At 36.8% G+C, this 16,370-nt stretch overlaps 1 protein-coding gene across 1 annotated transcript in view; it reads left to right on the top strand.

Annotated features, from left to right (window-relative positions):
• Positions 1-16,370, top strand: part of LOC123463958 (cadherin EGF LAG seven-pass G-type receptor 2-like) — a 179,696-nt gene that overhangs the window by 116,928 nt on the left and 46,398 nt on the right. Inside the window, exon 19 of the mRNA XM_045160057.1 lies at positions 2,043-2,173. Coding sequence (XP_045015992.1) covers positions 2,043-2,173 — 131 coding nt within the window. The remainder of the gene's footprint in view (positions 1-2,042; positions 2,174-16,370) is intronic.

The raw sequence follows: 16,370 nt of genomic DNA, 5'->3' as shown, positions 1-16,370 counted from the left end.
GAGGATCACTGAGAGTCCTATGTCAGCCTGGGTTACATGAGACCTTGCCTCTAAAACAAACAAACAAAAAAAAATTACCTCTTCTTCTCAGGCCAGTGAAGCCCAAGAAGTGAGGATGTCATGCAACTCTGGACAATTTCTAAGTGCTGACAATTAGTTTATACAGCTGCATCCATGACGGTTACAGTGGTGATTTATAAGAATGCCTTGATATATGTCTTATCCTTATTTGTGGGATAAGTTCCATAGTCTACTGAAAAGAACATAGTCTTTGGAGATACACAGACCTATATGTGAACACAATTCTACGTCTTAGGGATATGGAGACTTTAATGAAGGCTGTCTCCCCCGGCTTCAGAACCTCCCTTGTTAAAGTGGTGATAGTGAACTCCTCTCTTTGAGATGAGTATTGGGGAAACAATATAACTCACTGAATTAATCTGCAGTTATCATGGTACACCTGGCTAGTAAATAAAAATTGTACCTGCTCTTCTGAATTAAGGTTTATATATGCTTTATATGGTGATTCTTCTAACACAGTCCATATTCAATAAATAATTATAGGAAGGAAGGAAAGAAGAATGGTTAAAGGAAGGGAGGGAGGGAGCAAAATCTAAGTTGGCAACTTTGTCTTAATGTACTGGCAAATGTACTTGGTATTATTTTATTATTGTTATTTATTATCACTACTTTTTAGTGGTAGTAGTGGTGGTTAATGGTAACAGGACTTTTTTTTTCTGAGAGGGTGTGTTGCTGTATTGTACAGTTTATACTCAAATTTCTGGGCTGAAGTGATCCATCAGCCAGCCTTAGCCTCCACAGTAGCTGGAACTCCAAGGTTAAGCCACCCTCTCACAGCTATTTCTTAATGATATGAAAACAGAGCTTTGTGTCTAAGTGACAAACAACTTTCCTGTTGTCCTTTTGATCTATTATTTGGAAATACAGAGCAGTGTTACGTTAAAACAAACAAACAAACAAAAAAATCTCAGGAGCAATATTTCAATGGCCACTGCTAAAGGCTCTTCTAATTTCTTCATCTGTCTTTGTTCAGACATGCCCATACTGTTGCATGAATGGAATGCTTAGTCATACAGTACCAAATTTCACCAGCAAAATTCAACAAAGTAAGATTCTTTTCACTGAATTATGTAAGTCAGGCTGTTCTTTCTGACACCATTGTTATTAGTCCCTTTGTGCAATGGTTCCCCCTACCACAACTTGCCCTCTCTCCATTTCCATAAAACTAGCCTCATAAATTAGCTGGAATGTTTCATTCATCAGATTTACTCTATCTTATGCTGACACCTGCTGGAGAGCGGTGTTGCTTAGTTATGGGTACTAGGTTAAATTCAGAGAACTTTCTATTACTACTCTCAGGAGTTACAGTTTAAATGGTACTGGGAAGTTATATGGGCATTAAAAAAATGTGCTTTTATGATAGGAAACAGTAAAAGGCAATAGTGATATGACTCAGTTTTGAAATAATACTTCGCTCTGTAAACAACTTACTCACTCTGTCGTTAGTGTGTCCCTGCCAAGAGCCACACCAATTACACACAGATAAGCAAGAGTCTTCAGTAAGAGTTCATTTCCTGATATAATCACAGTGAAAGAAAATATGTGAAGGGAATGTTTTAATAAGAAGTGCTATATTGTAAATTCAGGCAAAGAGTGTGGGCACCATAAATTCTACCTCCCATCCCAGTCTGGCTTACCACACAAACAAACTTGGGTGTGTCATCCTGACAGGGAATAGATGTCTGCAGAGAGGGCACACGGGAAGGATGATACTGGCCCAAGGACATACATGAACAAAGATGTTTGCTTCTAACGAAAAAAATATTTTTAGTGGCAGAAAGAGGAGTTAGTTGATTATAACTTATAATTGATGTGTGCGAATTTTTTGATTTTTCAAATAAATATTCAGTGGCAATTCTATTTCAATAATACTGGAAGAAGGAACAAAAAAGTATATATTGCAGTTCATGTTTGTGTCAACTGCATTGTTAATGCTTACTAAATACTCTTCTGCTTCTCAGATTACTACTGCTGTGTTGAAGAAATTTTCATACTATTGGAGGCCAGATAACTGGCTTCCTGCTGTTCTCACTCTAATGGGAGTCCTCTTTGGGTTGTGTCTCTATGCAGTTGCATGGTGCCTCTTCAAACAGTAAGATTTCAGTCTCTGCTTCAATTTGAATTTGTTCATAGCTCATAAAATCTGTCAAGGATGTCTTTTTTAAAGAATAAAGTGTTTGGGAAAATTCCTCTCTTACATTTCTACCTGGGTGGCCATTACCCATGGTGATGATCACAATGAGCTGAGAGCCACGGAAATCATATCAAAGATAAAAAATGAGACTGTTTTTTCTAAATAAAAATAAACAAATCAAATGTAGCTGTTATGTATGTAAACATGATCAAGACCTTATTTTATTGATTCATCAAAAGATAGATGTCCCAAAATTGTATGACAAGGACTTCAACAGTAACCATAGGAGAACTGAAAGAATTTAAAAAATTCTTTCTGGGGCTCTTATGGTACAGACATTGTGACAGATGAGCAGAATGCAGGGATAATAGATAGCATCTTCCCTTAAGGAGCATAGGCTTTCTGAGAAAGGACATTGGATTGAATGTGAAAAGGAAGTAATGGACATTTATGTTCTATGGTATATAGAACTCTTGCACATCATGCTTGGGTAGACCATTTTGCTACAGCATATCCATAGTCACTGGTGATTGTTTTTCCTTTTGAGAAACAAAGTGGAAAATAATTGACAAACTCAGCTTTCATTCTAGAAGATGGAGTATTGATTCCACAAGGCAAAGTAACACAACCCAAAGGTCACCAAATTATTAACATGGAAGTAACTTATAAAGGACAGCTGGAAGGCTGCCATCTATTATATGTAGCAGATAGTGTAAGAAACTTGAATTTTTTGAAGGTGACATACACCTTAGGCCAATATTGGTCTGCAATGATAATATCAAAAGCTAGACTAAATCACTTAGAAGTTTCAAGACTTCTACTCTCTCCCATTAATCTTCCTTACTACCTGAATGGCCTTAATTAATCATTTTTGCAGGCCAAGGAAATTGGCTCCTAGTTTGCCTTATGGTTTCCTACATTTCTTATTAAAAAACAAAAAAATAAAATCAAATGTATACTAACTGGATATGAAATTAATATTGTACCAATTTTCAAGTCTTTCTATAATTAGTTCCTGACCTGAATTGAGACTATCACAGAAGGGTACTGGTGGGTGTGCTATCGCCAGAGGATTATGGAATTGTAGTCCTGCAACTATAGTATCTGTTAAACTAGAAACTTCCTTCAAATGCTTAATGATATATATATGTATGTATGTGCATATATATATATTGAAAATTTAACTTCCCAAATGCAGAAATGGCAGCAGTCTGAAATAATTTGGATAATTAGAAATCTTTTATCTGAGGCTCTTTTTTTTCTGCTATTTTCTAACCCTCAAACTAGGAGCTAATTTTTTTTTATTAAAATTTTATTTAAGTAGTTTAACAATATTATCTTCATTTTAATATTCAAAAGAAGTACTAATGAACATGGCATTTAGATTTTTCTTTGCCTTTTGCATGGAGAGTGTTAACTTAAAAGCTTAATGGCATTTAAGATATTGTTGATCATTTTCATCAAAAGTGAGCAATATATATATTTTCATAAACACCACCCTGTATGTGATTAATTTAACTATAGTTCTCCTACTTACTCAAGATTATTTCCTCAATGTCACTCACAGAAGAGTCCACCAACTTTCACTGCCACGGAGCCCACGGAGGTACCAAGGTAAAGTAGAATTGGTGTTATAAAGAAATAAATTTATATTTCTATAAGTTGGATCCTATATGATTCAATATATTTCAAATTTGAAAATATAAAATATCAGTTGATGTTTCAAAAGATTAAATATTGCCCTTAAAGTATTCATCAGAGTTTTCAATAGCCTTATCTTTTTTGTTTATTTTTATTTAATTTTGTATTTGAGAGCAACAGACAGAGAGAGAAAGAGAGAGAGAGAATGGGCATGTCAAGGCCTCAAGCCACTGCATATGAACTCCAGACATGTGCACCCCTTGTGCATCTGGCTAATGTGGGCCCTGAGGAATGGAGCCTCAAACCATGGTCCTTAGGCTTCACAGGCAAGCGCTTAACCACTAAGTTATCTCTCCTGCCCCAATAGTCTTATTTTAGTTTGCAGTATTTATTTGCCACTCAATGCTCTTCCAAGACTGGGAGCATAACAGAGAGCAAAGTAAGATTTATAAATGCAGATTGAAATCTATACCTGTATTCTGTTGTCACTGACAACACCATTATTGTTTTTAATCATATTATTTATTTAATGATGAGGGCTTATATACTATAAGAATTAGAACAAACACAATATCTTCAACACTCTAAAAATCAAATATATCAACTTCCTACATAGCATAGATCCAAGAATGATTATTCTTAGCTAGATAAGGGACTATTGAAATATTTATAATAAATACTTCTATTCTTTACTTTAGAATAAATCTATACTTTAGAATATAAATGATTTATAGTATGGCTGAGGCATTAAGAGCTTCTTTGTAAACTATTATTTAAATATAGAATTATGTATACCCTGTTTGCCTATTGATATATAAAAGTGAACTCTTATATCACATATTATTTATGCATATTACTACTGACATTCATACATTATATGCTAAATATTAAAATAAACATTTCAAGTATTGTAATAATGTCTTAAGCAGGCATGGAAATTCACTGAGTAATGACTTCAGGCCAAACATAAGACCAAACTTGCAGTCAGGAAATAATCAGGTAGGGCAAAGAGACAACACTGCAGAATAACTCTAACATTTTCTTCTCCCTACTCCAGATGTCCACACTATGATAAATACCAAGACTTCACCATCAAAAAAAAAAAGACTTCAGCAAATCTTACAGTAGTTTCAAAACTCTAGGTTACACATGCGACCCTCATTTGTTTACACACAATTTAATCCATAACTTAGGTCTTTATTGACTGGTCTGCATTCTCTATGCTGGTGCTCTTGTTGCTTTGTCTTCTTGTCTAACTGGTCTCGAGTGTCATGTTGCTTCTCATCTAGCTTGTATTTCACTGTGCAACATTCTAGCTCCAACTGAAAATACTTCTCAGCTTTGTCTCACCATCTCCTTTAAACCATTTTTAGGTGGGGAAGCCAGTACTAATTAAGCCCACCTATCATTGACTCTATGGCTTTTAAGCTACAGTGTGTTCCTACTGAAACAAACAAACAAACAAACAATAAAACCAGTTCTATACTCTGGACTCCCTTTGGGTATATGACAGATGTCTTTAAATGGAGTCTCAGAAAAAGCATGGCAGACTGTAGACTGTTGGTCCATTTGCATGATCATTTCCAATGATGACAATTTGAGGTTCTTTTGTCCCTTTCAAACTTCTGACACATCAGTGTCTTCTCACTTTGAATTGTAGTATCTGCACATTCCACACAAAACAGAAATAATTGGATTAAAACACTCTCATACTCTTAAAAATCACAAACCATTCAAAATTCACCTGTCCAGAAGTTCCCCTGCTCATGTATATGGTCACCTAGGATTCTATATCTGTCTTATTTCATGCAAAAACCCTCATATCTCTTTCTGCTACATTATTTGTATGACCTGGAGATGAAAATTTACAGCTATTTTGGTTTTCTCAAATTCTAAGTATATTTCAAAGTTATTTCACTTTCAGCAACCATCTTAATTCTTTTGAATAATGAGCTTTTACAAAGTTTCTGTACTTTCTGTAACACAAATTCTCATGTCCAAATCACAATTCACCTCAAAGAAGGGTCTCTATATATTTAGTACTCTGTTTATGTTTTTTTTATATATCTCTATGACAAACAATTTAGGAGAGATGTGACTTAACTCAGATTTCTGTAAACATATGGTTATGAAGACAATGGGAAGGTAATAGTGTACACACTTAGGTATCTTGGAGACATTGCATAACAGGATTAGTGTATTGGGCATAGTTTGAGTAAAACCTTAATATCAATAAGTGAATTTCTCTGAACCTATAAGGAATCCTTCTGGATGTTGTAATTACTCAATGTTGTACATTACATGAGTAATGTAGTAAACAAAGTAGTCATATTTTTTGAAATATAAGGCAGAATTTTAATAGAAATTATAAGGTCATTGATAATGTCAGCATCTACATGTATATTTGGTAATAAGAGTAATTGTACCTGGATTATTTTCCCAGCCATCAGTAGTTTATGATAAATGTGAAAGCAGTCCTGGTAAGAAGAACAAGATGATATCAATGTTCCTATGTCTACAAAGTATTTTAAAATACAAAACATTTCCCAACACTGCAGAGAAGCATTATGCTGTGATTAGTTAACACACCGTCAAGTTTACTTATGTTTAAGACACTTAATAAGGGAGCTCAACCTACTCATTTTTGCTTAAAGATCCATGTGGATTGTAAGTTGTTCTATTAAAGTATCCATTATTTTTTTTTTCCATTATCATAAGGACTCTGGAACACTTTAGCTTTTCCTTGAAACATCTATTCTGAAAATTTACAAACCTGATACTATATTTAAGTAGCCTCCAGACTTCTATTATCTCACATTACTCATCATTACTACCTGAATGGCCTTAATTAATCATTTTTGCAGGCCAAGGAAATTGGCTCCTAGTTTGCTTTACAGTTTCCTACATTTCTTGAATAATTCACATGCTGCTCTACTGCTACTGCACAATGACACATACTATTCATGGATGACACTGTCTGAATGGACTCCAAGTCCCAGCCCACAAGACAAACAGCATTCAATCTTCATTCTTCATGAATCCATGAGTAAAGAAGTAATGATATCCCAGTTTTTCCTACAAGGAAAGAAAGATTTGAGGCCAACATCACATTGCCAGATATCCAGATTCATAGGTAACAAAATAAGTATGCTCTATAGTATTATACATGATCTCAAATATATTCCATTCATTCTGATAATATAGTACCATTTATGTTAGTAAGTTCTTTACAATGTGCCATGCCCTTGTTCTTTTGCAAAGGACATCATGACAGATATGGTGGTTATAGAATTAAAAAAAAGTAATGCCACTTCTTACTCCTTTTCCCTTTTTCAGCTAGCTAACTCCTATTTGCAAAGATAGACAGCTCAGACTTCACATCCCTTGGACTAAATTCCTTGAATAGATGTTTCCCCTATGCTTCTAAAACACTTACCAGCATATATAATAATATTGGCCCCTCTCTCTCTTCCTTACTATAAACTTCTTGGAAGACAATGTAAGAAATCAATTGAATCTTTTTCTACAGTGCTGAGTGCATAGTAGGCTATTGCTGGTAACTTTTAAGAATGCAAATATAATGGCATAAGGGATTAATGATGATGATATATGTAATAAGATATGAGCTTCTCTTTATAGACATTTTATAGCACAAGGGAAGAAGACACAAGGAGTAGCACAACATAAACATCTTCACGTGGAGGAGGGACTTAGAAATGTATATTCTTAACAAATATTTTGTATTATTATAAAGATAAGATTAATTGGGATATGTCCATATGAATTTCTGTCTAGTTTATAGATTAATGAACAAATCATCAACAGAGTATGTGATATGACCATCACAACACAAAAAAACTGTGAGTTTAAGTTAAAGATATAATAAGCTGTCTGAAGTGCTTAAGTAATATATGTACATAATAAATAGAATATCAAAGGCATATCATGCACAACAACTGTTTTTGTATTGCATCAATCCACTATACACCTCACCCCTGATTCTAGACGCAACCATAATTTGATTCTACAAGTGCATAAATTACCACCTGTATCATATCACAGCTATGTAAATATTCTTCACTGAATGCCCAAATCATATTCAAGTGTGGCAGTTTATGTACTACATTACTATGTTACACATCCTTTACATTGTACAGCTGTGTCAGAAAACATATACATTTAGCAATAATTTCAGTACTTCTTTGTGTTTTTAATGCATTGAACATTAATTTGTGGACTAGTATACTATTTTAATTTGTATCACAAACTAAAACAAAATATTGATTTTAAAAGGAGAATTTTTAAAAATACTCTTAATGAACTTCATTGGGTCCCTGGATTATTAGATTGTCTTGTGTGTCCTGTCCTGTGTGTACCCAGCCTTGTTATTCTGGGCACCATGCTTCAGGAAAGAGGACATTGTTAGTAAGAAGATGAAATTATTTTTTTTTCTGTGCTTTCTCTCTTTGCTTGTATTTTGGGTATGTTTTCGTGTAACTCATCATTGGAATGTGGCTTTATTTGGTAACTCTTATTGACTAAAACTGTGCTCTTGCTAGTTTGTATTATAGAAGTGTCTGCTATCTATAACCTAACTTCAATGCAATTACATTTCTTTGTTTCCAGAGCTTTCTCTTGCAGGACTTATCCCTATCCCTGTATGAAACCTAAAACAACAATACAATCATCTCATTTCTATCATTACACTTTTCTTCACTACATATTCTATATGTAATCATACTACTCCATTGGAGTTGAATGACAATCACACGTTCACGTGCGTGTGTGTGTGTGTGTGTGTGTGTGTGTGTGTGTGTGTATTGGTATTCAACAAATAAGTTTATATATTTGTTTTTCCATAACCACTAAAGGGAAATGAGTACTCTCAGCAAAAGATGGCCAAATCCACATATTGTGTTTTCCATAAGTTAGAACATGACTCACTCACCACTATTTACCCACCACAATCATTTCATTGTTTTCATGATTTTGTGAATAACATTGACCCTTATTCTGAAAATAAAAACAGATCAAGCAAAGGATTACAGTAGCTATTCTGAGTGTAGAAGTTACCTTCTTATTGCTTGGATGAAACACCAGACCAAAAGCAACTTATGGTAGGAAAAGATTTATTTCAGCTTAAAGTTGAGGGGAAATATAATCATTACAGTGAAAGCATAATAGATCTAGGTGGGAACCCTGGGTCCTATCTCCACATCAATGGGAAGGATACAGTCTGAGTGAGCTGGCTTTAACACCAAGTAAGCTGGGCTAATAGACCTCAAGGTTTGCTCACATGACACAATTCCTCCAGCAAGACTCCACTTCCCAAAGACTCCTAATCTGCTTTAAACACATAAGCTTATAAGAGACATTTCATTCAACTACCACAATGAGTTTACTGTTAAAATGTATTATTTAAGGCTGACAATATGGCTTAGCAGTTAAGACACTTGCCTATGAAGCCTAAGGACCCAGGTTCAATTCCCAGTACCTCTGTGTTACAGACAGGTTCGCATTGCTGGCAGAAAACACTCAACCAAGAGCAGCTTATGGGGGGGGGGGGAGCGTTTATTTTGGCTTAGAGACTTGAGCAGAAGCTCCATGATGGCAGGGGAAAATGATAACATGAGCAGAAGGTGGACATCACCTCCTGGCCAACATCAGATGGACAACAGCAGCAGAAGAGTGTGACAAACCCTGGTAAGAGGAAGCTGACTACAACACCCATAAGACAACCCCCAATAATACATTGCCTCCAGGAGGCTCTAATTCCTAGATTTCCATCAGCTGGGGACCTAACATTCAGAACCTAAATTGATGGGACACACCTGAATGAAACCACCACCTTCTGCCCCTGGCCCCCATAAACTGAACAATCCATGATATAAAATGCAATGCATTAAGCTCAACTTTAAAAGTCCCCATAGATTTTATCAATCCCAATGATGTTCAAATATCCCCCTAGTCCAAGGTCTTTTAATTGAGCCATAACACAAAAAACAATACCCCTTACTGAAACCCATAAAGGCACTTATAACATGCACATTGCAAATAAAATAAAAATAAACATTCACACTGCAAAAGATGGCATTGGAAATGAAAGAAATACTCAACCAATACAAGATTTAAACAGGGAAAATATGAAACTCTGTAGCTCCAAGTCCAATAACTCTAACCAGTAATGAGTCTCCAAGGCAATTCTATCAGTGATAAATCTCTGATGTTTCAATTCTGCCCTTCCAGGTAGACTACTCACAGCCCCAGAAAACTTGACCTGGTGCCACAGCTCCACTTGGCAGCCATCCCATAGACCTCACATCTCTATTGGGTCTCCATTGTAACCCATGATTCATCCTCATGGCTCCATTGCTCTCCACACAAGTAATTCAACAAGCCTGCTTCATACTTCCCATGGCCAGTTCCAAAATATAAAACCATGCTGCAAATTGAATGACCCTCATTTCTTACATTTATTATGCCCCATAATACCAGGTGGACTACCAACTTGTTAATCCAGGGGTGGGAGAATAAATCAGACTTTGAAGAAAAGGATACTCCTTCAGCATTCAGGTCCCTTTGAAAAAGTCAACAATCTTCCTTTTTTCTCAATGCAGGCCAATATCAAAGGATGTAATCTCTCATACAATTGCAGCTTAATAGACAAAAGTTGTGGCCCAAAGATTAAATTTCTCAGCCATATCCTTCTGCTCACTCCAGTCCATTTCTATGCAATGCAACCCTGAACAAATTCCCAGGACACAGGCAAGCAGATCATAGTAAGCCTCTCAAACTGCATCTAGCCCAGTCCAAACAAAGCCTTTTCTTCCTCATAAGCCACACCATCATTCTTATTTCATTCACTCTTTCAACTCTGACCAGAATAAAGAATCAAGCTGTACTTCCAGTGATACAAGGCATCTCTTGTGCCAAGATTTCAAATTTTGTCACATTCTGTCCTCAAAATTAAGCTCCAAAAGGCCAAAAGCCACACAGGTATCTAGTTTCAATAACCCCACTCCTGGAACCAATATTACTGCTGAAATCAGGTTCACATTGCTGGCCGAAAACACCCAAAAAAGAACAGCTTGTGGGTAAAGGGAGTATATCTGGCTTACAAACTCAAACAGAAGCTCCATGATGGCAGGGGAAAATGATGACATGAGCAGAGGGTGGACATTACCTTGTGGCAAACATCAGGTGGACAACAGCAAAGGCAGATAGTACCAAACACTGGCAAAAGAAAGCTGGCTATAACACCCAAAAGCCTGTCCTCAAAAATGTACTGCCTCCAGGAGGATTCAATTCCTGAATTGCCACCATCTGGGAACCTAGCATTTAGAACACCTAAATTTATGGGCAGCACTTGAATCAAGTCACCATACCACCAAAGCCAGATGCACAAGGTGGTACATGTGTTTGGAGTTCGTTAGTAATGGCTACAGATCCTGGCATGCCCATTTTCTCCATATTTCTAAATCTGCCTCTCTTTCTTTCTCTGCCTCTCTCTTCCTCCCTCTTTCTTTCTTTTATTTATTTATTTTTTTGATTTTACATTTTATTTTATTTTTATTAGTTTTCTATGCAGCAAATACAGGCAGTTTAGTACCATTATTAGGCTCATCCGTGACCTACCCCCACCCCACTGGCCCCTCCTTGTTGAGGTATGTGGGTCATGCATTGTGGAGTTAGCCCACAGTTATTGGTATGATAAATGTCTCTGTATATCCTGACCCAACATGTGGCTCTGACATTCTTTCCACCCCCTCTTCCGCAAAATTTCCCAAGCCATGTTGGGTTCATTTTTGGTCTGCTTTAGTGATGAAGTGTTGGGAGCCTCTGAGGCTCTGGCCTCTCTGATTTGGTAGGAGTTGATTTTTCTCTCTGTTGGTCTCCTTCCCCCTTGTGCTGGTATCTGGTTCATCAGGAAATCAGCACCCTTGCTTGTTTTGTCAATGTTCCTTAGTTTCAGCTGGGGCCCTTTTGAGGTATGATGGGATGGTTCTCTCCTTAGGATCTGCATCTATCTGAAAAAGAGAAGCAGATTTTCCAATGGAGAGTAAGGTAGCTCCAGGAAAATGAAATAACCCTTACTTTTTTTTATACAGAGTTTAATAGGTTAGAGTTAGTAGGCCCTCTTGTAGCCCATACTGATGGTATCTTGATATTGGAGAGAGGATTTATGTGTGGATAAGATTCTGACTTGTTTCCTAGCTCCAGCTATGGGTCCCATACCACTGAGGGGATCAGTTAGCAAAATCAAGAGCAGTTGGTTCCCCACCATGGCTGTGTGCCACTATTGCACTTGTGTGGGTATCATAAAGGGTTATTTCTTGCTAAGTAGGTTAGACCATGAGTTGCTTGGACCAATATTAGTCTTTTACCCCAGTCCCCCATGTGCCACCTTCTTGAACTAGATATACTGACTGTCTGGGGACTGACTCTCTCCTGGCTTCCAGCCATGCCGTTCCATTTTACAAGTTAGCTGCATATGGTATCTTCAGCAATAGGGTCTTACCACTAACCTTTGGTGGGTCATCAAGTACTCTGACAGAAATCTGTCATTCTTTTAGGAAACCTTGCAGGTTTCTTTGATCAAAAGTTCATTGTGGATGATAGCCCCATGCTGGTACTGGGAGTTACAGGTCAGTCCCCACTAAGAAAATGAGGAAAAATATAACTAATTTACAAGAGTTAGAGAGGAGAGAGAGAGAGAGAGAGAGAGAGGGAGAGGGAAGGAGAGGAGATGTAGAAGGTTTAGGTTAGAGTTGTTCCTAAACTCTCCAGTGTCTTGTGGTTCAGGTGTTTCCTGTAAGGGTCTGGTGAAGGTTCAACTATTTGGTCTCCCTTTTAGGAAGTAGAATTTATGGTTACATTGCCCTTTGGGTCTAGATTAGTGTCTCTCACCCCTTCTATGTCCTCCCCTCCCTCCCCATCCATCCTAGTGTCTAGTCCATGAGATGCTTGCTGGGTATGTAAGGTATCTTAGGTAGATTCAGGTTAGGAGCTGTAGATGAGTGAGACTATGTGGTGATATTTTTTCTGTGATTGGGTAAGTTCACTGAGAATGATCTGTTATAGGTTCACCCATTTTTACTCCAATTTCTTTGTGTCATTTTTTCTTACTGCTGTGTAGAATTCCATTGTGTAGATACACCACATCTTAGTTATCCATTCTTCTAGTGATGGACATCTGGATTGATTCCAGCTCTTAGCTATTACAAATTGAGCCACTACAACATGGTTGAGCAAATCTCTCTGGCCTGTGGTTTGAAGGTTTTAGGGTAGATACCCAGAAAAGGAATAACTTAGTCTGTTGGTATCTCTATAGTCAGTTTTTTCAGGAGTCTCCATATTGCTTTCCAAAGTGGTTGTACCATCCTACATTCCCACCAACAGTAGATGAATATTCCTACTTGTCCACACCCTCACCAGCATTTATTTTCATTTGATTTTTTGATGTTTGCTATCCTTATTGGGGTAAGGTGGAACCTCATACTTGTGTTAATTTGAATTTCTCTGGTGGTTAGGGATGATGAAAATTTTCTTAAGTGTGTGTTTGCCATTTTTGTTTCTTCCTCTGTGAACTGCCTGTTCATCTCTTTGCCCCATTTTGTGAGTGGGGTGTTTGACTTCTTACTGTTTAGATTTTTGAGTTCCTTATAGATTCTAGAGATTAGGCCTCTATCAGTTGAATAACCAGCAAATATTTTCTCCCATTCTGTGGGTAATCTATTGGCTTTGCTTATTGTATGCTTGTCTGTAAAGAAACTCTTCAGCTTCATGTGATCCCATTGGTTGAGTGACTGTTTAAGATCGTGAGCTACCGGGCTTTTGTTCAGGAAGTCTTTTTACATTCCTATATCATGGAAAGTACTTCCTAAATTTTCTTCCAGTAGTATTCGAGTTTCTGTTCTTATATTGAAGTCTTTGATCCATTTGTATTTGAGTGTAGTGCATGGTGAAATGTGTAGATCAAGTTTCAGTTTCCTGCATGTGGTTATCCAGTTTGTCCAGCACCATTTGTTGAAGATGCTATCTTTTTTCCAGCCTATATTGTTCAGGCCTTTGTCAAATGTCAAGTAGCTATAGTTGCTTGACCCAAAATCCGGGTCCTCAAGTCTATTTTATTTTTCTGTACTCCTGTTTTTATGCCAGTATCATGCTGTTTTTATTACTATGGCTTTGTAGTATAGCTTTAGATCAGGTATGGTGATGACACCAGAGGAATTTCTTTTGCTGAGGATATGTTTGTATATGCAAGGCCTTCTGCCTTTCCATATGAAATTTGAGATCATTTTTTTCTATCTCTGTGAAGAACACTATAGGGATTTTAACAGAAATTGCATTAGATCTATATATTGCCTTTGCTAGGATTGTCATCTTCACAAAGTTAATTCTGCTTTCCAGGAGTCTGGCAGGCCTTTCCATTTTCACAAGTCCTCCTCAATTTCTTTTTTGAGTGTTTTTATGTTTTTGTCGTATAGACCTTTCACTTCCTTGGTCAATGTTATTCCAAGGTATTATATTATTTTTGTTGCTATTAAAAATGGGACTATGTCCTTTATTTCTTTCTCTGCATCTTTGTCATTTGCATATAGAAATGCTACTGATTTTTGTGCATTGATTTTGTATCCCACTATTTGCTATAGGAGTTAATCACCTTCAGGAGTTATGGGATGGAGTCTCTCCAGTCTTTTACATGTATGATCGTCATCTGAGAATAACTTAACTGCTTTCTTTCCAAATTGTATCCCTTTTATTTCCTTCTCCTGTCTTATTGCATGAGCTAGGACTTCTAGTACTATATTGAAAAGCAGAGGTGAGAGAGGACAACCCTGTCTTGTTCCTGATCTTAATGGAAATTCCTCCAGTCTCTCTCCATTAAGTATTATTTGGGCCTTTGGTGCTCTGTATATTGCCTTTATTATGTTAAGATATGAACCAACCATGCCAATGCTCGCCAATGTTTTGATCATGAAGTGATGTGGTATCTTGTCAAAGGCCTTTTCTGCATCCATCGAAATGATCATGTGGTTTTTATGTTTAATCTTGTTTATATGGTGTATTACATTGACAGATTTCTGTATGTTGAACCACTCTTGTGTTCCTGGGATAAATCCCACTTGGTCAAGGTGGATAATGCTTTTGATATGTTGTTGGATTTGGTTTGCGAGGATTTTGTTCAGGATCTTTGCATCTAAGTTCATTAGGGAAATAGGCTGGTAGTTTTCTTTTCTGGTGGCATCTCTCCCTGGTTTTGGAATTAGGGTGACACTAGCTTCATAAAAGGAGTTTGGTAGCTTTCCCTGTTTTTCAATTGTGTGGCACAGTTTTAGGAAGATTGGTTTGAGTTCTTCCATGAAGGTTTGCTAGAATTCAGCTGAGAAGCCATCTGGTCCTGGACTTCCTTTTTGGAGGATTTTTTTAAATTACTTTTTCAATCTCCATGAGGGTGATGTGTTCATTGAGGTGACTAACCTGCTCTGAGTTTAGCTTTGGTAGATGGTATTGGTCCAGGAATTTATCCATCTCCTCCACATTATCCAGTTTTGTGGAGTAGAGGTTTTTGAAATAAGTACTGATGATTCTTCCAATTTCACTTATGTCTGTTGTGATCTCTCCTTTTTCATTTTGAATTTTGTTAATTTGAAGGTTCTCCTTTTTTTGCTTGTTCAAATTGGCCAGGGGTTTGTCAATCTTTTTTTTTTTTTTTTTATCAAAGTACGAGCTTTTTGTTTTGTCAATTGTCTTAATTGTTTCCTTGGTTTTCAGTTCATTAATTTCTGCTCCAATTTCAATTATTTCTTTTCTTCTGGAGCTCCTTGGGTTGTATTTTTTTTTTGCCAGTGCCTTTAGGTGTATGGTTACATTATTCATTTGGGATCTTTCTGTCTTTTTTATGAAGGCATTGAGTGCTATAAATTTTCCTCTGAGGACTGCCTTCATTGTGTCCCATAAGATTTGGTATGATGTGTACTCATTGTCATTCAATTCCAGGAATTTTGCAATTTCCTTTTTTATTTCATCCACTACCCATTTATTGTTTAAAAGTGTGCTGTTCAGTTTCCAGGTGCCGTTGGGTTTCTTGGTGGGTCTTTTGTTGTTGATTTCTAGCAATATAGCATTGTTATCTGATATCATGCAGGTAAATATGTCAATTTTGCTAAATATGTGGAGGCAGTCTTTGTGACCGAGTATATGGTCTGTTCTAGAGAATGTTCCATGGGCAGCTGAGAACAATGTGTAGTCTGTGGATTTGGGATGGAAAGTTCCGCAGATGTCTGTTAGATCTAAGTGCTCTATGGTTTTGTTGAGCTCTCTTACTTTCCTGTTGAGTTTCTGTTTGGATGATATGTTTATTACTGATAATGGCGTATTGAAGTCCCCAGCTATGATGGCATTGGTGGTTATTTGTGTTTTATTGTCAAGTAGGTTTTGTTTTATGAATTGTGGTGCCCCTGTGTTGGTGCATACAAATTTTTGATTTAATATCCTCTTGATGGATCATTCC

Source organism: Jaculus jaculus, chromosome 10, assembly GCF_020740685.1.
Source record: "Jaculus jaculus isolate mJacJac1 chromosome 10, mJacJac1.mat.Y.cur, whole genome shotgun sequence".
Lineage (NCBI taxonomy): Eukaryota > Metazoa > Chordata > Mammalia > Rodentia > Dipodidae > Jaculus > Jaculus jaculus.
The sequence above is the reverse complement of the archived record's forward strand: the minus strand, read 5'-3'. Positions and strand labels throughout refer to the sequence as shown.